This window comes from Amblyomma americanum, chromosome 1 (assembly GCF_052857255.1).
Source record: "Amblyomma americanum isolate KBUSLIRL-KWMA chromosome 1, ASM5285725v1, whole genome shotgun sequence".
Lineage (NCBI taxonomy): Eukaryota > Metazoa > Arthropoda > Arachnida > Ixodida > Ixodidae > Amblyomma > Amblyomma americanum.
The window spans coordinates 140,231,912-140,252,770 of NC_135497.1; the positions used below are offsets into that span (position 1 = coordinate 140,231,912).

The 20,859-nt window shown below is 51.6% G+C and overlaps 1 protein-coding gene across 1 annotated transcript in view; it reads left to right on the plus strand.

Annotated features, from left to right (window-relative positions):
• Window positions 1-718: 718 nt before the first annotated feature.
• LOC144113753 (uncharacterized) overlaps window positions 719-20,859 on the plus strand; it is a 28,904-nt gene continuing 8,763 nt past the window's right edge. Inside the window, exons 1-11 of the mRNA XM_077647057.1 lie at window positions 719-911; window positions 4,631-4,756; window positions 10,910-11,018; window positions 11,391-11,533; window positions 11,618-11,777; window positions 12,428-12,606; window positions 12,683-12,797; window positions 14,880-15,233; window positions 19,025-19,179; window positions 19,256-19,385; window positions 20,411-20,550. Of these exons, the coding sequence (XP_077503183.1) occupies window positions 4,657-4,756; window positions 10,910-11,018; window positions 11,391-11,533; window positions 11,618-11,777; window positions 12,428-12,606; window positions 12,683-12,797; window positions 14,880-15,233; window positions 19,025-19,179; window positions 19,256-19,385; window positions 20,411-20,550 (1,585 nt within the window). The 5' untranslated portion in view covers window positions 719-911; window positions 4,631-4,656. The remainder of the gene's footprint in view (window positions 912-4,630; window positions 4,757-10,909; window positions 11,019-11,390; window positions 11,534-11,617; window positions 11,778-12,427; window positions 12,607-12,682; window positions 12,798-14,879; window positions 15,234-19,024; window positions 19,180-19,255; window positions 19,386-20,410; window positions 20,551-20,859) is intronic.

Genomic DNA, 20,859 nt, shown 5'->3' on the forward strand with positions numbered 1-20,859 from the left:
AGTGTGACAAAGCAGGGAGTGGTAGATGACAGGGGATAATCCCTTCCCTCTATGGTACAGGGTAGACCTCTCTCTCCATCGTGGTGCCGCTCCCTGCATTGTCACACTAGCAGGGTCATGAGAATCGGCCGACGCCAGTGGCTGGAAGGGGCTGCTTTGACGGGGCAAAAGCCGTTGCGTTCTTGAATTGTATCCAACTGTAGTAACCGGCGAGGCAATATTTCACAAACCGTGCTAAAGGTTCAAAACTTGATTAACGCTCAGTAATTGGCACTCAGTAATTTGTCCTTTGCACTATATTTTGTGTAGCCTCTGCGCAACTTTATCAGGTGATAAACACGTAGCTAACGCGCAGTAAAGTATTGTTCGTTCTTCCTAAAATTTATAGCTGGGCTCGGGCGCTTGAGTTCCTCATTGTCTGAATTTTTCGGTTCGTGGTATTTCGCGAACTTATTACTTTCCCAATGCACGAGTGCTTCCACGCAACACAATATTCTAGCTTCCAATACACCATCTTTTTAGAAAGCCTGCGAAGTTTGAAGGCGTTCGCAGGCGCCCATGACGTTATTTGCATTTCTCTCGGGCACAAGAGCACGCTGAGACATGCCTGGCTGAACATACGCGTCGCTCAAAAGAAGCAAGCAGGAATAGTCTGATCGTTCTCTTTGCTCTTCGACTGATGCGCACCACGAGCATGCAGACCAGCTCATGCGCTCGACAGCAGCGGCACGGTCATCGTCAGCGCGCAGTACCATCCAGTGCGGCTGCGAGGCACGTTCTCGCTGCGCACGGGCGCGTGCCCTCGAATGCCTTCGCAGAGAACCGGCCTCTCGGACGCTTCTCCCGGGTGGGCCATGTAAACGACGCCAGCGACCGCCATCCGAGGACGCCCGCTCAGCAGCCTGTTCCAGGTATGGCAGCAGCTACGTTTTTCGCGCTCTGTTCGGCCCCAGAAGCACTGCTCTTGTGCGCCGGCGCGGGTGCACTGCTTGTGAGGCTTACCGACGTTCAGTGTCTCCCGCGGGCATCTTCAAGCAGGTCCGTTGATACAACCAGCACATGTCGCTGTGTTAGCGGTCAGGGCTCAAAATTTCTTAGTGGTCTCGATGTGGCGGCCAACAGACGCCTCACAATGCGCCCGGCGTGCTAGGGATCGCATGCTGCGCCGCTTGTGCTGCTGCTTCTGTACACAACAGGGCCGATGAACGCGTTAACTCTGATGCAGCTTAGGCACTGCATGATTTTGAAGCAGCAGGGCCAGCGGTATTAATTTTCAGGATATGAGACGCCAATGGCTAGAGCTCTCTGACTTGGTGCGGTAGACAATGAGCGTCGCGCTGAGCTGCTTTCGTGAAGCTTTCTGCTCGGCACGCCTATCTACGTCGCAATGACCGCGCATTTTGCTCGCGTAACGCAGATTCAAGCGTGCGCTCTGCAAACGATATCCGGCAGCCGATTTAGGCCGTAGTATGGCAGCCAAGCTAGCCTGAGACATAACAAGTGGATATTTAGTCAGCCGATCTTCTTCACGCTTCCTTAAAAAAAAGCATATGGAAGAAGCTAAGCAAATTGCTATGTCGTCGGCAGCCGGCAGAATCGCCCGAGAAGCAGATGTCGTCTTATGGCTCACTGTAGTCACGTGACGTGCACAGCTTCCCCCTTCCCCAATTTCGAAGGCATTTTTGTTTTTGCTTTTATAAATGGAAAAAGAAAACAGGACAAATGAATATATGATTTTCCTGGGAGTGTGTCTCCCTTAGGTAGCATTCTGAGATTCTTCGGGTTAGATTGCATTGGCGGCTGCTGGCAGTTTTTTGTGCAGGGTTTTCTGCCGGAAAAACGGCTGGAAAAAGAAAATTCCGGCAGTGTAGTTCCATTGGCTGTGTGCCGTGATGTGAACGGAATCAGCCAGTGGGGTCAAACTGCCGGCAAAGTAAGTTCCCTGCGGGCTATTCTGCCATTCGGGCTATTCGGCACAGCAGTTTCATCCAAGAACAAAAGCGGAGCTCAACACATGAAATATCTCTGAGTGGGAGCGGTATGATGTGTGGGGCTTAACGGTCCCAAGCTGCATGTGGAGATGATTGAGTGACATCATAGTGGAGGGCTCTGGATTTATTTCGGTCACTTGGGGTTCTTTAGCGCGCACTGACATCACACTGGCGCACAGCCGTTCGTGCAATTTGCCGTGCATCGTGTTGGGGCCGCTGCGAACGAGATTCTATCCCGCGACCTTCCAGCAGTCGAACGCCATAGCCACCAACCCATCGCGCCGGGTTTGCGTGCACGAACAGGAGGCGCGTGTGGGTGAGGACACTGTTGTGAGGTGACGTGAGCGCCGGACAACTCTAGCTTAGGCCATTAACTATCGAGCAGAGCACCTTTCAGAGGTGTCGATCTGGACAGCCGCAAAAATGCTACTGCAGCTCAACGTCCCGAGGAAGCGAGTAGTGTGTCTGAACGGAGGGGACCGTTGGTGCATATTCGATGATCAGGACACTTACTTGCGACCCGGCAGGGATAAGCAATGGAAACACATTCCGCTATTCCTCCCTGTGTGTTGTCTTCATGGCCTATAATAGAAGTCAAGGGCGCAGCACATGTGTTTGGCTGAATTTCTCCTTCTGCACTGGATAAACGCTGTCAGTACAGGCGGCGTACTGCGGATGAAGTAACAGGAGTATGACAAATTAAGGATTCGAGTCTTTTTGTATGCTTCAAAATCTAAACGCGTCATTTACTGGTCGTCGCTTAAACCGACAGCGGGAAGACTCTCCATCTACAAAGATAAGGAAAAATTAGGAAAAAGGATATGTTCAAACCGATCACCATGAAAATAGCAAGCAACATTCTAAACCGCAGCATGAAGTATAAGGCATAGACGAGAAGTCTGAAAGCAGCAAATAAGAATAGAGGTTGGAAGGAATCAGTGGTGCACAATAAATGATAATGACAGCAACACCATTACAAACCTCGATAACATACACTTAAAAATCAATCTAACGAAACCGGATTTTACGAAGTTCCCTATCTAACGAACAAGTTTTTATTCCCCGGCAAGTGCCTATTTGGTTCAATGTTCTCAATAAAGCGAAATAACGAGGCAAACGATTACTCAACCCGATTTAATGAAGTTTTTCCACTAGTAATTGAGTAAACAGAGGTAATTTTTCACTTATTTTCCCGATGATGTCTCGCAGCTTGTTTGCAGCGTGCTGACAGTAACATCTAGGCGCCGTAGTCACGGCCCTCGTTTTGTTCTGACGGGGCTGCGCGCCACCTGCCCCGCTGCACGGAAAAAAGGGCTCGGCACTCGGTGGCGGTTCCCGCCTTGGCTTCGAACCCGTTTTACCAGATGGCGCTTTCACGCACAACCGATTTGGGCCGGACTTGTGAAGCGCACAGGCGCGGGTTGTGGGCAAATGCGATGGCGCGGTAACTTTTGAGTGCGGCTACGTTACAATTTAGGATTCCAAAGGTCGGTGAAATGCCTCCATCGATTTTACGAATCTCCCAATTTAACGAAACATTTCGTGGCTGCTGTCTACTTCGTTAAATCGAGGTTTAAATAATTAACAACACAAAGAAATTATACACTGAAGTACACAGCAGCCAAAGCAACCAGGGGGCTTTCGTTCACAGGAAGGAGCGGAAAAGAAATTTTGCCAGCAGTGACAGCGGTGTCCTAACGCAGCAAGAAAATAGGCTATGACAAATGTGCTTACCACCTTACGCGCGATGCCTCACTGCCTCAAATGAGCTAGCGTATTACTATTGTCTGATACAACTCAAGAACACAACGGCAAAACCACCTCAAAGGAGCCCTTCAAACAATGGCGACGACTGATTGTAATGACGTCGCGGTTAATCCTATTTCACGGAGCTACCTGGCAGTCATCTGCGATTTAGCGCTAGGGGATTAACTGCGAAGTCTTGAGGACCTGTCGGCGCCATTAGTTGGAGGGCCTCCTTTCACTCGCCGCTGTGTTCTTGAGTTGTATCCGACTATAGTCCAGGAGACAGTCGACGTCCGTTCAGTATCAAATATTTACCTTGATATTCAAAAACCGAATCAAGGCAACACTGGATTTTTGTACTTCAAGAACAGGCTGGATTTTCAAAGGGATAATTGACTAGGGGCCATATTTAGAGCATCACTGATGTTGAGGAACCTGCTAAATAAAAGGTTCCTCTGCATGTGGTCTTCATAGAATATGAAATAGCGTTTTATCGAGTGGGAACGTCGATAATCATGCATGCACTGTAAAATAAAGTTATCGAGAAAAAATAACTTAATGCGTTGGAAAGCGTCCGCAGAGGCCCTTAATGAGCTCAGAAGCGTTGCATTTTGGGCGAGTTGGTCCTTCACACTTTTGGAGATAATTGCGCACACACGGGCGCGTGTTTGCGCATGTGTGTGTCCCTTTTGTCCGGTTCGGTCTCGTGTGTGCGCAGTTATTTCCAAAAACCGTAATGAAAGCCAGCTATAACGCTTAATGACGGAAGTGAGTACAATTCAATCCGGAAACGCTTAGGCAGGGAGACGCAAGTGGTTGGCAGGCAAACTCTAGCAGCTACTGAGTGCCTGTAATCACTGACGTGATTTTTTTTTGTCTTCCCTTGTCTCTAGTAAGTCCCGCAGGTCTCAGACTGGAAATGAAGGCCTTCGTTCGCCTGTTGGGCGTCACGCTCTATTTTGTTGCCTGCGATGGATTCCAAGTTGTCCTACAGTCAGCACAACATCAAGGGCCAAAATGTAAGATTAACCAACGTATAAAAGCATCCTCGCTGTTGAGATATCAGTACTCTTTTTTTACTGCCTGAAATCAGTCTTTATTTTACGTCATATATCTCCTGTCGTTATGAAAGCTACATATGAACAAGGGTGGCGGTGCCACATTCCAGTTTTTTTTAAAGGGGCATTTTTCTTTCGAAGCCATGGCCTCGGAGCAGATCGAGGCACCTCATTCATTATCAGTTCTTGTTAGGCTGCACCTTCCAGCGGCTTTCTTTGGTGTACCTTGGTAGTTATGACTGTCCACGTTAACTAGCCACATCGCAAGTAGCTTACACATCGGCCACAGCACCGCAGTACTATACCACCATGTCGCGCATAAGAGGTAGTGTCAGTATGGCCAGCGACTGGCTTATTTCGAAGTGTAGTTTCAGCCTCCCGCTTTGTTTTTCCTTGAAGTTAATCTGTACTACTCCACCTCCTAATGATCCACTGCGAGGAACAAAAATAGATCGAAATACCTTGATATGCCTAGTAGCGGTTGTCTAGTTGAGTACCGTGATTCCTGTACGTCGTCGTTAGCATTCGTCGACCACCTCATGGCGCCACGTCCTGTTTTCGCGCAGGAAACTAGATATGCCACGAAAAAAATGCATTTCGTGCGATTTTACCATGATCACGTTCATTTGCTCTTTAGCTTGCTGTTAGGAGAAAACGCAGTTGGATATTTTGCATGTGCTTTCGTGTTCCCAAGAGAAACAAATGTTTTAGTTAAACTAAGTTTGAAGCCTTAGCTCAGTTAGCGTGAACGAGCACATTTAACCCTGCGCTTGGGACATGGTAACCTTAGCCGGTTTAACGCCGTAAAACGCAACACATATGAAGCCACGTCTATAGAGACCTCAACCTAAAGTTTTCCGCGCGACGACAGCGCCGTGCTCCTCCCGTAGCGGCGGAATTCTGAAGCGTCGATCGGGCGCGACGGCGCTGCGGCGCTCTGACTGGCCGTGTTCGCGTGCTGCTCGCGCCCGTCTCCTCGCGGGCGCGGCGGATGTGAGCACAACCTGACGATCGCACAGTGCGCCGTATATGTCTATCGGTGGGCAGTTTTTACGCGGTGATCAAAGTGGCCCGCGGCACCGTGGTTGCCTAAAGGCGGGGAAGCGTCTAGCTTGACTTGTGGGCTTCCCTGAAATGACGCATTTGCGTACTGCCGTGTCTGCTGTCAACAGAAATTGTGCAGGTGGCAGGAATCGTTCAATGCGAAGTACCAGTGCAGTATCAGGCCCTGCAGTTTTGATTAAAAAATAGTACTAATGATGCATCACCTGCGGCAACAGGAGAGAGCGCTGGCGGGCACTTAATATACGCGCACTTACTCGGCCAAAGCCTTGCAAACTGGCAGCACATACAACTGCGAAGACGAAGATGTCAGACACGATTCCACATGTGAACTAACCTTGTGTCTTTGTCGTACACACGCGGTAGCAGTGCGCACAGACCACAAACTGTAGATCTCGGGCGGCCGCGCAGTAGTGTTACGTGCCCCGTCGTTGCGCATCAGAACAGAGTCGTGCCAGTGGTTTGTGAGTTTAACGTACTAAAGCTGTACGTAGATTGTGCGCAAATCCGTTTTTGAAGGGCTCCGGATTAACAGATGTTATTTTAAGATATCTGTAGGGTAAATACGCCATCTGCTGTAAATACGACCATACGGCAGAAGCGACTAGGCAAGCGCGACACCGTTAGGAACGGCAATGCGTTACCATATTGGTCGCATCAGCCGCACGCCCATGCTAACACTCTCAAAGCTCAACAGAATGGGATTCATTAATGCGCACCGGCATCGCAAAATGCGCTTTCGTATTTCGCACAAATCTAAACGCGGCGCGATTCGATCTGTGACACTGGGGTGAGCAGCCTGGCGTCAAAGCCATTGAAACACCGCGCAAAGGGAAATGAAAAGGTAGCTAGAAGACACGTGTCACCAGCACGCACGGCGGATGCAAGCAGATCGAGCTGAGCAAGCAAAATTTGAAGACACGAAGAAAAAATAAACGCGAAACGCATTCGTGCCGCAGTTTGGTTTGAAGGTAGTCTTCAATTTCAGTTTTCACTTCGTACCCCACCTGGTTATGCGCTCTGGGCGTGACGAAAACAGCGCCGTTTTGGACTATTTGCTTGACGCCGCGCACACGAGCTGCTCCCTCTCTAAAGCACGAGAGCACGCAAAAATTTCGCAGCAGCGTCAAAGCGCACGGAAAACACTCGAGCGGGCGCGCTCTTCTCTCACAACGGCGTCCATGCACGAGCGGAGAGAGCATAGCGCGCACGAAGCAAGCTCCTCTCACAACTGCTACGACACAGACTGACAAAGCGCAAAGGAACTAGGACGAATAGAAGAAACACGAAACACAGGACAGGCGCTTCCTGTGCCGAACCGCGAGCCGAACCGAAGGCGCCAAACCGCGAGCCAGAAAGAACGAGCGCGCGCGCGCGCGCGAAACTAGTTTCCTTCACGTGCGGCGAGGCAGACGCGCACAAGTCAGTGACGAAGCTCGCCGTCCTGCCCGATCAACTAGGAGGAGTGGCTCGGAGAGGGCGCTGGTCACTGGCGTCCGCAGCGCCCTCTGGCCCAGGTTGTGTCCCCTATAACAAATTTTACGCGCCCCGTGCCACAGCACACAGCCACGTCGGGATGGACTGTTCACACATTGTTGGGGCACAGGATACAAGCAGCGATGTGTAAAAAAATTACAAAAGACACTTTGACGAGACTAAAGTGTAAAACGGCGAATGCCTGACAGCATTGTCAATGGCAATTTGTTGCGTCGGAAACCAGCGCTTCCGAGCTTCATTTGTCTTGGTACCCAGAGATGCAGCGAGTCGCTTCAAACGCATTGCATCTCTTGCGTTGGCCCGTCGCGTCCCTAGACTCTGTGGTGTCGGACGCGCCTCGCCGTCCTGATGCATGCGACGTATACGCTCAGCCTCTCTTGAGCGCCGCTTGCGTTCAGCAGCTGCCGCACATCGCGTGTTGGGAGACACTGATTTGGCGAGACGAGGCATCCTTCCCACACGATACCGCAAAGTAAACTGCAGCCACCGCTGCCGCCGCCACACCACACCCAAGCAGACGGTCGCCACACGCGCTACGCGACAGTGACATCAGGCCACACAGCGCCCACTTGGGAGGCCACCTCAAGCGCCTGACGACAGTGACGTCAGGGCGCACCGTCGTACACACGGCCGCCACGCGTGGTGATGTGATGAGTCATACCGCCCGGCGCCGAACACCGTCTAACACACGGCCGCCACGCGTGGCGATGTGATGAGTCATACCGCCCGGCGCCGAACACCGTCTAACACACAGCCGCCACGCGTGGTGATGTGATGAGTCATACCGCCCGGCGCCGAACACCGTCTAACACACGGCCGCCACGCGTGGCGATGTGATGAGTCATACCGCCCGGCGCCGAACACCGTCTAACACACGGCCGCCACGCGTGGTGATGTGATGAGTCATACCGCCCGGCGCCGAACACCGTCTAACACACGGCCGCCACGCGTGGTGATGTGATGAGTCATACCGCCCGGCGCCGAACACCGTCTAACACACGGCCGCCACGCGTGGCGATGTGATGAGTCATACCGCCCGGCGCCGAACACCGTCTAACACACGGCCGCCACGCGTGGCGATGTGATGAGTCATACCGCCCGGCGCCGAACACCGTCTAACACACGGCCGCCACGCGTGGCGATGTGATGAGTCATACCGCCCGGCGCCGAACACCGTCTAACACACGGCCGCCACGCGTGGCGATGTGATGAGTCATACCGCCCGGCGCCGAACACCGTCTAACACACAGCCGCCACGCGTGGTGATGTGATGAGTCATACCGCCCGGCGCCGAACACCGTCTAACACACGGCCGCCACGCGTGGCGATGTGATGAGTCATACCGCCCGGCGCCGAACACCGTCTAACACACGGCCGCCACGCGTGGTGATGTGATGAGTCATACCGCCCGGCGCCGAACACCGTCTAACACACGGCCGCCACGCGTGGCGATGTGATGAGTCATACCGCCCGGCGCCGAACACCGTCTAACACACAGCCGCCACGCGTGGTGATGTGATGAGTCATACCGCCCGGCGCCGAACACCGTCTAACACACGGCCGCCACGCGTGGCGATGTGATGAGTCATACCGCCCGGCGCCGAACACCGTCTAACACACGGCCGCCACGCGTGGTGATGTGATGAGTCATACCGCCCGGCGCCGAACACCGTCTAACACACGGCCGCCACGCGTGGCGATGTGATGAGTCATACCGCCCGGCGCCGAACACCGTCTAACACACGGCCGCCACGCGTGGCGATGTGATGAGTCATACCGCCCGGCGCCGAACACCGTCTAACACACGGCCGCCACGCGTGGCGATGTGATGAGTCATACCGCCCGGCGCCGAACACCGTCTAACACACGGCCGCCACGCGTGGCGATGTGATGAGTCATACCGCCCGGCGCCGAACACCGTCTAACACACAGCCGCCACGCGTGGTGATGTGATGAGTCATACCGCCCGGCGCCGAACACCGTCTAACACACGGCCGCCACGCGTGGCGATGTGATGAGTCATACCGCCCGGCGCCGAACACCGTCTAACACACGGCCGCCACGCGTGGTGATGTGATGAGTCATACCGCCCGGCGCCGAACACCGTCTAACACACGGCCGCCACGCATGGCGATGTGATGAGTCATACCGCCCGGCGCCGAACACCGTCGAACACACGGCCGCCACGCGTGGCGATGTGATGAGTCATACCGCCCGGCGCCGAACACCGTCGAACACACGGCCGCCACGCGTGGCGATGTGATCAGTCATACCGCCCGGCGCCGAACCACCCCGACACCCGCACTAGACGACAGTGACGTCACGACACAGAGGAGACCAATCAGCTAGGAGGCCGGAAAGCTGTGACAGTTTCTGCTAACGGCAGATGACCTTGACAATGAGCCATTAAAGGCTTCCGCCTTAAAAGAAAACGCCCATAACAGAGTCACGTATGCGGAGCGGGGCCTCCGTCTAGCGGTTTCCAACATGGACTTCGACTGACTCCAACTCGTGCGGCGGAGGATGAGCACAGAATAGAATGTACACGAAATAATCTTTATGCTATCCCAAACGCAATGCATGGCTTTCCTTCGTGCGCCGACCCTTACTTCGCGACAAATGGCCGCTCTCCAAAGACAAGCGCGACCTGCGTCACCCACAAAACAATCTCCTGCGCTCACTTTAGCCTCTTCAGGATTATTTTCGCTTTTGACTCTGATAGCCGACTATAGCTATGCCCTCTTCTTCAAAGCGGTTTCCCATACCGCCCAGAAGTGAGCGATTAGCCACGGTGATTGATGATACCAGAACGGCCACGGACAGCCCACCTTAAGGTCGCTACTGTTTACAATAACCTTCCAACAGCGGCGAACACCTAGTAAAGCACAGATATGTCCAGCATTCTTGGACAAAAATCTTGAATATTGTAATATTGTGAGTTACTGTTATGGAGATATTGAAGGTAATGGTCCAATCTTCTTATTTGTAGCAAAATCTTTTAAAGTTTTTTTATCGCTCTCATTGAGCAGTTCAGACTGCCGTAGAAACCCAATAGGGAACGTTTTTGACGATACCAGAAATGTTAATAGCAAACAAATGCAAGCCTGCCGAGGGGAGATCTGTGGATATACTGATTGTTATAGTGGAATTTACAATATGTGAAAAAAAATTGTGTTCCTAAACTCTTTCCCGTTGAAAAATGCTTTTGTACAGATTTGTTGGGTATGCATAATGGCGGAAATCAGGTTCTGATTCCACAGAGTCGTTCGCATGGCACAACCTCGGACAGACGCGATCCTATGACACGTTGGAAATCTGCGCATTTGACCCAAAACTGGCATAGGCTGTTTGCAAGGAATAGATGCAACTAACGAGAGGATTCTCATATGGTGCAGCGGTGTGAAGGCCTCCACGTGTAAGAAATAAAACAGTGTTTCTTCCATGACAGTAGGATTATTGTTCTTGCGGACAGCCGCAAAATAAAGCGCTGTCGATACGTGTTTCCAAGAATCTTGCAGTGCTTCATTTTGTTCAACCTTGGTTTCTTGACTGCAGATGACAGCGGTTGCGACGTGGCGCGTTTCACGCCCCAGCGGGAGCTATGCGATGCCACGTTCAAACTAAACATCCCTCATAACCACGGGGATATGAAGTTTGTATGCTCGTAAGTAGATCATCATGCCACATTGAACAAAAGTGCACTTGCTTCATATTTAAGAGTTAAGCGCTTTTCTAATAGCTTCAGTGCTTCAACTGAACCGTTTTCCAGCACAACTTGGGATCCTGCATTGTTAACTCGAGTTCCCGTTAAAGAAAACCGCCTTAAAATACTGCATAATGCCCTCGATAGTGAAGCACACGCTATGGTGTCATTCATTTCGTTTACACATGGCGCCACTGTGCCGGCTCACATAGCGGACACATGCCGCCAACAGCATCTAATCACGCGGAACGCAACCGGCTCATGAGAAGCTGCGTCCTAGCAGCGAAGAAACGATTCGTTCGCTGTATTGATAACGTGAACGCCTCCTTGCAGGGTCATCGGAAAATATAAAATGTGCCTGGCCAACGTGATCCAAGCGACTGGATGTGACAATAAGGAGTTTCTTGTAGAGCAGCTGCAACCCATGCAGCAATACATTCAACAGAACCGTATCGAATGCATTCCAGACGTAAACTGTACGTACAGGCAAAGCACAATAGCTGCACAAAGGTGAGCGATGGAAGGAGAGTAAAATGTTGCACCCCTGGTCTTCCTTTCAGCGTCGTCAGTGGCACGAATACCCGCAGGCTATCGGGCCAAGCTCGATCTGTGCACACGAGACAAGGCATGGGAGACGCAGTTCTTGTGTGCCAAAAAATTCCATACAAAATTGCGAAAGATCGAAGACGACAAAGAGGTTGAATCTCACCAAATTTGCAGGTCAGATTTTTTTCTTACCTAAACTAATGATGTCTGCACCCTTTGTCCGAAATTAGGGCAGCTTCGGACCGCACCTCTTGCTTAAAACACACAGGCTATCGGATAAGATTTTGGGGCCTGCAGTGTGGCTCGTTTTACTTGGTCAGCCCACGAGTTTCGGCCTCTTTACTGTGCAGCATGACAATTGTAGCGGCACTGCAAGGGGCCAGTTATTCCTTGACCCACAACAAACCCTGTGGCCTGTGTATTTTTGACAAAGACTGCACTACAATATGACAAACTTAACAAAATTTCTCTCGCCTGAACAAATAAGTAAGGCGTAAGTTAAGTAAAGTAAGGCGAACCGTCATCACATAGCGCCATGCTCCATACAAAATATGCGACAACCGAAGAAAAACGCGGTACACGTGCTGGCCACAAACACTAACGGTTATCGCTTATAATCAGTGCTGTAAATAAAAATACTAATTGGTAGCCAGCAACTGTGCGGTGCTTTTGCTGCTTTCGCCGTGCCTTTGGTGCTGCTTTTCCATGGATGGCTACCAGCTAAGCCAGTTAGCCATCTATGGTCTCTCCGAAGCCCACCAAAAGTAAAAACTTATTTGCATTTGGTATCAAAAGGCACGCCCGTGTTTTATTTGTTTTCCTAGGTCTTTAAGCCGCTACTACAGCTGCTTGAACACAGTCCTCCACAGCGAATCCTGCGAAGAAGACACAGAACTGATGATGCACATGGAGTACTTTCCCAAGGTGCTGACCCAGAAGTACCGCGAGATGTGCTTTGCTGAGCTTAAGCTTACGGCCATGAACGTTGCCAAAAGACTAGAGGGTAAGAGCACGTCAATTTGCACGCACGCGTAGCCACCTCAGGTAGACTCTCCCGACCAATGGAAGATCTTACGCAGGCTATACAATGGACCAGACGTGCCAGGAAGAAGACGCCACAAAGCAGTTCTTCGCCTGCGGCCTCTTGTTTAATGAGATCATTAGCCATAGCCCTCCTCAAGAAAGGATATGCTTGTAAGTGCCCGTTCCTCACGTGACTATCCCAACTTAGTGTCGCTAAAAACTGGACTCCTGCGCCATTACAATGTAACTTAACAGAGCCAAACCCTGTCCAGACGCCACGAAGCCCACTTCGGACAATACGGCTTCGGTAATGATATACACCTCGACATAATAAGTGAACTTGGCTGCACAAGTTCGAAGTAGTGATGTTCGTTCCTGGGTTTTCCTTTTCTGTTTTTCGGTTGAGCTAAAAGTGAACGTGATTCGGCAGGACTGAGTACTGCGAAGCATATCATTAAAAACCACTTTGAGAGTTATGCCTTGACGGCGTACAGCCACATAAGCGAACACTAAACGCCTAGCATTTTGAATGTAAACCATATCACGCTTTCTTGGTGTACTCCCAGTTGGGCGGAATGATTTGCAGTGTTTTTTTTATTAGTAAGCACATTTCTCAAATGCACTCCTTCCTATTCAGCTGTTCATGCTAAACATCTCCAGGTGGTCAAAATTAATCTGCAGTCATCCACTATGGCGCCTCTCATAGCTCATGCGCAGCTTTGGAACGTTAAACTCCACATGCCATACCATGCATCGAAAAAAAAGTATATGGAGACGATCAATCAGATTTAAGCGGCAGAGTATGCGTTAACATCAGTGTTCCCCCGGGCGAAGCAGCCGCTGCCGCTGACGGGTTTAGGTCGTGCGAGCGGGTGCCATGATGCATTCTGTCAATCACCGTGCGACACGCCTGCACCCACTCTACTCTCCCAATCCAATCCAGCAATCAGTGCGACTCGCCGTAACCTTCTCCACTCTCCCCCACCTTCTCCCGTCGCCTCCAACCCTCCATTTGTCTTCCCTCCCACTTTCCCTACCCCTCCTCTCTCCTTAAAATGGAGATGAAAATTTCCTCCTCTCCAGTTTTCCACCCGTCGCCTCCCATACTTTCTTCGGTTTCCATCTCCTCTGAAAAGGGAGAGGGATTTTTACCCTCAGCTTTTACATCGGCCAACCGAGGCCTCAGACAAGCGGATGGACAGACTATTCCGACATCAGAGTTCTAATGCTAACACACTGAATGCAAAGGTTAAGGGATGAAGAAATTTACTGACTCGAGTGCAGCCATTTGTCGCCAAGTTCACAACGCCCCTTCCATTTATTCACGTTCTGACCTGCTGCGCGTTCTCTGTTCTCATTACCAGTAATTCAGCCCGTCACTGAACCTTTTTTTTCTACAGTAGGCGCTGTCCCGCAGCGCAGCTGTCGCGACGTCGTTAGGCAGCATTAGCAGGCTGTCCTCTATTCTCCACTTCCCACTGGGTAAGCGCCTGAGCGCAACTTCTCACATTTGATTCATGGCATTGAGTTGGTAGCACGCACAAAATTAATGTGACGATGCATTGTCCTGCCGATGCAGCTCTAGCCAGCATAACAAGCACAGACCGTACTGTTTTGTGCCTGTTATTCTGATCACACACTCTCGCTTTTTTTTTTAACGCGACAGCGTGAAGGGTCCCGTGTCGCAGAAAAGCCGGTGTCGTCGCCGTCGGCCGTGAGCGAAAAATCCCTCTTCCTCCTCCTCGCAATGTACGCCACTGCCCCAACAGATAGCGCGCGACAGCAGCGCCTCCCGCTCGTCTCGTTCGGACGCAGTGGGGCCGTGCGGGCACTCGGGAATCACGCGGTGAGCGGCGAACAACGCAGCGCACATCCAAAGCGCGTTCACCACGAAGCTTGCGGCTTGCTGCCCGTTCGTTCGGCGCGGAAGCTATGCTGTTATTATTAATTCGTTTTTTGGGGAAGCTATGCTGGCGTTCGTGACGTCGGGTTTGTCGATAACGATGTGACGATGAACTACGACTGCAACTTGAGTCCCGCGTGTTTCAGCAAGGCGCCCGGCAGCGCTTCTGCGTGGTTTGCCACTCCGCGCGTCCGTTTAACCGTACGTAGCAGAGCGATTTGTCTAACGGGCAAGGCGTCGCGCCGTACGGGCGATGGCGTTCCGTGGACTCCTTGGCAGTGCTGCAACACGCTGTCGCGTTCCACACTTAAAGGCGAAACTTAAGCGTCCTCTAATTATTTATTTTTCAGGGCCTACAGGGACTTCGAAAACTGTACGAATGTGATCGCGAGGGATCTTCACTGCAACGTTGGTTCGGAGTTCAGCAGGCATTCCATGCACGTGATGAACGTGCTGGTGAGCCAGTACGAGGGCTACTGCCGCACTATTCGGCCGACAAACCCCATAGATGAAACTGGCCAACCTGGACCCACCCCCATCACACCTGGACCCGGACCCGGACCCTCTGTAACGGTGCAGCCTCCTGTCGGCTGCGACGGTGACCTCTACATGGAGAAGTACTTCGAGTGCGGCCTCACTTATATATTCAGCCTTCGTGACGCCATGTTTGGAGACAACCCGCACCACCAAGACCAGATTTGCGAGTGAGTGTAACGTTTCCTTTCGTACGCTACGGCTCTAGAGCAGTGCTTGATGCCACAAGCCCTGTAACGATGAAACTTGGCCAAGGGCGGTTCTCTGTAATTGCACTTTAGCCCTTTTGAGGATGGCAAGCGTCGCCTTTCATGACACTACCTACTGTCCATCGGCCATGATGACGAAGGCTGCAGCTAAATAATGTATGGGGACAAAATAGAAACGAAATACGGTCCCAGATGAAAATCGTTGAAACGCCTGACTGCATCAGGTGACTCTGTAATTCGCCGTCCAGTTTTCGTCACCGCCAGAACACAGAGGTTAGCTCGAGACCCCGCTGAAACTGCCAGCACTAAAAGGGCAAGTGGTAAAGCCTGCCGGGAGTTTGAACGCCTTCACAGTGCTCGATGCGGCAGCTCGTCAAAGGCACGCGAGCTGCCGCACAAGCAATATGCAAGCCGCCTATCTTAAAATCGGCGCTCCGCAAAGCGCGTTCAAAGAGCGAAATGTAATATCGGCCACTGGGAAATAGCCGGCTGACTGTGACATTCGCTTATGACAAGGTTGCTACACAAAATGGCCACCATGATATTACACGCAGACTTATTTTCCCGAAACAAAAAACTATGGGGACACTTAAGTCACCATAAGAGCAAAATGCGCTAGCATTAGATTTTGCATTAGTCGCAGCTTCTGTTTCAGCTTTTGTGTGTGTTTACATCAGTTTCTTTGCAATTGTCGGTCCATAAACCGCCATATTCTTACTGCTAGGTGCAGTAGCAGGTATCCGCTGTGCTGTGATGGTGGCGACATTTGCACATATTTATTAATGAAGTGTGCGCATTAGAGGGAACATGTCGCGTAGAAAGTGAAGCCCTAGCAGTGAAGCCCTGATTGTGGGCAAACTGCCCACCGGGGCAGGTGGCAGTTAAATTAATGATTGGTAGTGAGAGGTGGCCGGGAAGAGCAATCTGGATCGAGCAAGCCACACCGAAGGCAGCACCTGCCATCGGAGGTCAGTGGGTGGCGCATCGCTTAATCGCTGCACCACTGCGCCAGGAGAAATATAAAGACTCCCAGAAATCTGGTTTATGGTTAATGGGAGTTTAACGTCCCAAAGCTACTCAGGCTATGAGGGACGCCGTAGTGTACGGCTATGAAAATTTCAGCCACCTGGAGATCGTGCACTGACATCGCACAGTACACGGGCCTCCAGCATTTCGCCTCCATCGAAATTCGACCCCCGCGGCCGGGATCGAACCCGCGTCTTTCGGGTCAGCAGCCGAACGCCATAACCACTGAACCACCGCAGTGGCACACTGCGATAAATCTATATCAATGCAAGGAGAGAATGACCTATGTCGCGGAGTTAAAAGATAACCAGTACGATGGCGCCATGAAAAATAAAAGAAATTAAAAAATTGGAGAGGACACTTCAGCTCCGCTCTAAGGGTATGACGCGATAGCTTATTGGGATAGGCTTTCCATTCTGAGCAGTTTGACACCTTTGAACGCAATTTTCATTTTTTTTAGTTCAAATTAATTGATCAATCACACACTCTAAAATTTCTTAATTAGCATCATCCAGCACTGGATTTTCATTCTGAGCCTTTTGACACCTTTGAATGTCCCCTTTAATCAATAATCAATTAATCACAGTGACTTGACTCGTCATCGCCTCTGACACGATAATCAATGATCAATCACTAGAACCACAAATTACCATGATAGGATTTCTTTTACTCAGCCCCCGATTATTTCTGACACGCGATGCCTACTACTACTACGCCGACGGCTCGACCGAACGATCGAGCTGTATACGCTATCGCGTAAAAAAAAAAAACGGTCTGTGGTCAGTGAGCGTAGTTGGCAACGGCGATCACTCACGCATTTCCGTCGTGTCGCCCAAGCGACCAACACTGAGTTTTGGTGCGAAAGCACTACTTAACATAGTCCCAGCCAAGAATCTTGTGTGAAGCCCCGGAGTACCTCGGGTAAGCTCGGATTTGTTCGGAGGAGCGTCGCGCCAGTTGCAGCCAATGGGAGGGTTACCTAGCATAGCAACAGCCCGTGCAGAAATAAAATATACAATACCGCGACTGGGTTTCGAACCCGCAGCAGCGCGAAAGGATCAGATCAGATTACCACCTGCCACCGTGCGCTGGTTGCTCACAATCCGGGGCCATGTTGCCGTCTGCCACGGTAGGCTGGACGTGATGACATCACAATATCACGCGACATTTCTCGTGACCAATCAGTGAATTTCTTCTAGGACATCGGCAGAGGTTTGGTGGGACGACAACTCAACGCTATGGCACCAAAATATAAATTAAACGCATATGTATAACGCCTTACTGCCGAGCTATCATGCAGATATCAGCCCCGGTACGGACACCACGGTTGTAGTCGGAGCAAGGGATGTCTTCGAAGAAAGACAGCGTACAACGTGCAAACACGATATATGCACGTCGAGCCACACCCGAGCACTTATCCGACATTAAGGCAGGGACACATGTGCGGAGGTTTGACTACTGTGCGTGCACCGGCGCACCGGCGATCGCAGCCTGCGTCAAACCGAGCAGATGTGACCAGCGCGCCGCCGCATGGCCGCACCGGCGGGCGGCAGCACACAATTCTAGGGTGCCTCGATGGGCATCCAGGCACCCTGCCCAATTCGAGCGCGGATAACGCCATTACGACATAGGGGTGCGCCTCTCGGGCCGACCGACCAGCCTGGATCCCGTCCTCCGGCGTCAGAAAATTGAGCTTAAATTTGGTGGCGTAAATAGTAAACCCTAGGATAGAGAAATGAGAAGAACAAAATGATTTTTTGAGGATCGCTCACGAATATCGAGTTGCTGGTGAAAGTGAGAGCTGTGATACAAGCAAATTTCTTGCCACAGCTTTTTCGCAGCTCCCGCACGGCCCATCGCAGCGGCGCGGCTTGCCTGGTGTCCTCAGCTCCGCTGCTTGAGGCGTCGCGGAAATCGACTATATCTTTATTGTATTATGGAATAATACGATTTACAGGAAAGCGATGACAAGAGCAGGCAAGAATAGGCCTTTTATTATAGAGAAGGCGGCTTCCGAAGCACCGTCCGCTGCCGCTTCGACGCGAAACAGGAAAGGCCTAGCGAGTACTAGGGCAGTCAGGGAGCATCGTATAGTTCGTCAACCGGCGGTCGGCACTTGCGCAGGCATGTTTTCTCCTTACTCGTTCGGCTGTTTTCGTCTTTTCTGTTGCGCACGCAAAGTGCACCGAGCCAGGCAGCGCCCGGGCACTGCTGCGCGGCGGCAGATTAGGCAACCGGCTGTGGGCGCAGCGTGAACGGAGCTCCGCACTGGGTGCTTGCCGACAGACGTCTCCCTGCTTGCTGTGCGCCGGTGAACCGCTTGCGGCGCACCGTGCATCGCGCCTGCTTTCGCACATGTGTCTCCTGCTTTGATCTGTCGCGCCCTCTGGACAGTGCGCATCACTGTCTAGAGCTGCGGAGCTCCAGCAGCGTGACAAAAGTCCACGAAACGAACTACTCGTGCAATCGCGAAGTGGTCGGGCAGTTGTCACACAGAGGATGCGCGAATGCATCAGCTTGCTGCGAGGGGGCAATTTTCGAATCAACGATCTTCACGGAGACCGATTCTTTTTTACCAATTTGCCCCCCCCCCCCCCCCCCCCCCGAGGTGATGACGATACGCTTTTGATGCCTTGGTATTGTTCATGACATGACTTCTCAAACAACACCCGAAAAACACGGCGGTGCGACGTTTTTCAGCTTACTTTCTTGCTTATCACTTGCAGAACTATAACCTTGCACAAGTCGTGCCTAGAAGGCAACAAGAAAACCTCTCGCTGCTCAGATCTGCCGGAAATAAAAGCGAGTCTTGACCATATTAACAATGAACTCTGGAATGCTCCCGGTGCCAAATGTAATTCCGCACAATACAAGCGCTCCGGTAAGTGAACCCTTAGATTTAGCGACCTTGATCATGCCCACTGAAACCCTGCTCTTAACATTGTCGCTCCTAATAGGAAGAATACGGTTCAGGACTTCGGAGCAGCAGTGCGTTGTTCGTGAATATGCAGCAACGTTCTTCACGTGTGGCACAATTTTCCTCAAGAACACGTACCCGCAAGCTGTGTCCAAGGACGAGGACTGCAGGTAAGCTTAGAGCCTTTGAAGGAGCTCACAGGCCAGGCGATCGTCAGGTGGAAGAGTGCGGACTCGGGTATAGTACGGGTCGCACCAAGTAAAAGGCCGCTACAGTTCAGGGCGCGTTCCCATCGGCGAGTCGCAAAGCTCGCGCGACCGGCTGGGCCCAAATTGGTATAGCCGCGGAGTCATTTAAACAGCGGCGCCACAAGAAATTACGCCACGACACATCGCATTTGTCTACATCCGGCTTCCAGTAATGGTCCTAATGGTGGCCTCCAGCGTTCTTGGCGCAGCGGATTTTTTCGAAAATAATGAAAGGAATATTATTGGGGTGAATTTGCGACGTTCTTGGTGCGTTGCGCTTGTGTTTTTGGCTTGGAACAAGCATACACGGATATGCATACTGCTCGTTGTCCTTTCTGCATGAAGTTAAAATATGATGCCGCTTTGTAAAATGTGGGCCTTCATGGCAGCCATTATGTCTATGAGCATTTCGCTTAGCTGTGGCGCTAGTATGAGGCATTACTGCATATTTTTGGGCACCGGACGTTCACTCGCAAACTGCGCCTCCCTGAGCGACTCGCTGGTCGAAATTCACGGTCCCTGTCGTTAGTCGGAGCTCGTGAGCAAGCAAAGCCTCGATCGCGGCTCGTCGGTATCAACACGCCCTTAGGCCTGAGCTAGTGTCAAGTAGTAGCAGCGCTTGTCCTATGTTTTCTACCCGTGAAGTCCCCGTCTTCCGTGCTGTAATTTTTCAAATATATATCACCAACTCGCCCGCCTTGCTATCGTATTCAAGTAGTAGAGTCGGCATAAGACTGGGTTAGCTGGAAGCAGCCTTGTTTGAGCGTAGGGTGCCTCGATCATGGACCATGCCACCATCGAGCCATGTGGCTCCGAGGCTTAGCAGAGAGAGACCGACCCCTAAGGGAACTATGCTTAGCGCTTCTCTTCACTGGTAAAGTTTAAAAAGGTGCCCTGCATATTGTGTGCAAACAACGCCAACACTGATGCCAAGGCTGTTCCAACAGGTTTTACAGGGAGTTTCTCAGATGCAAGGAGTACCTTATCCCATGCAAGTCGCAGAGTGACATTTCGTCAGCACTTGATCATTTTAGCACAGTGCTGACTGAAGGTTATGAAAGCAAGTGCACGGGCTACAACATAACTGGTGAGTCCTATAGCGCTTCCGTTTTTCGCGCTTTGTTTTTTGTTGCCACGGGCTGGCGAGGACCCTAGACTGGCAGCAGACGCAGCAGAATAGCTTCAATAGCAGCCGCGGTGCTTCAGTGGCCACGGCGTTTGGCTACCGAGCCCAAGCGTGGGTTCGAGCCTTGGTCCCGACGGCTGCAATTCGATAGAGCCGCTATACAAAAACGACCATGTGCTGTGCGATATCCCCAGGCTGTGAAAATTAATCTAGGATCCTCCAGTGCCGCGTCCCCCACAGCCCACGTGGAACACGTTGATAACTTCAAAA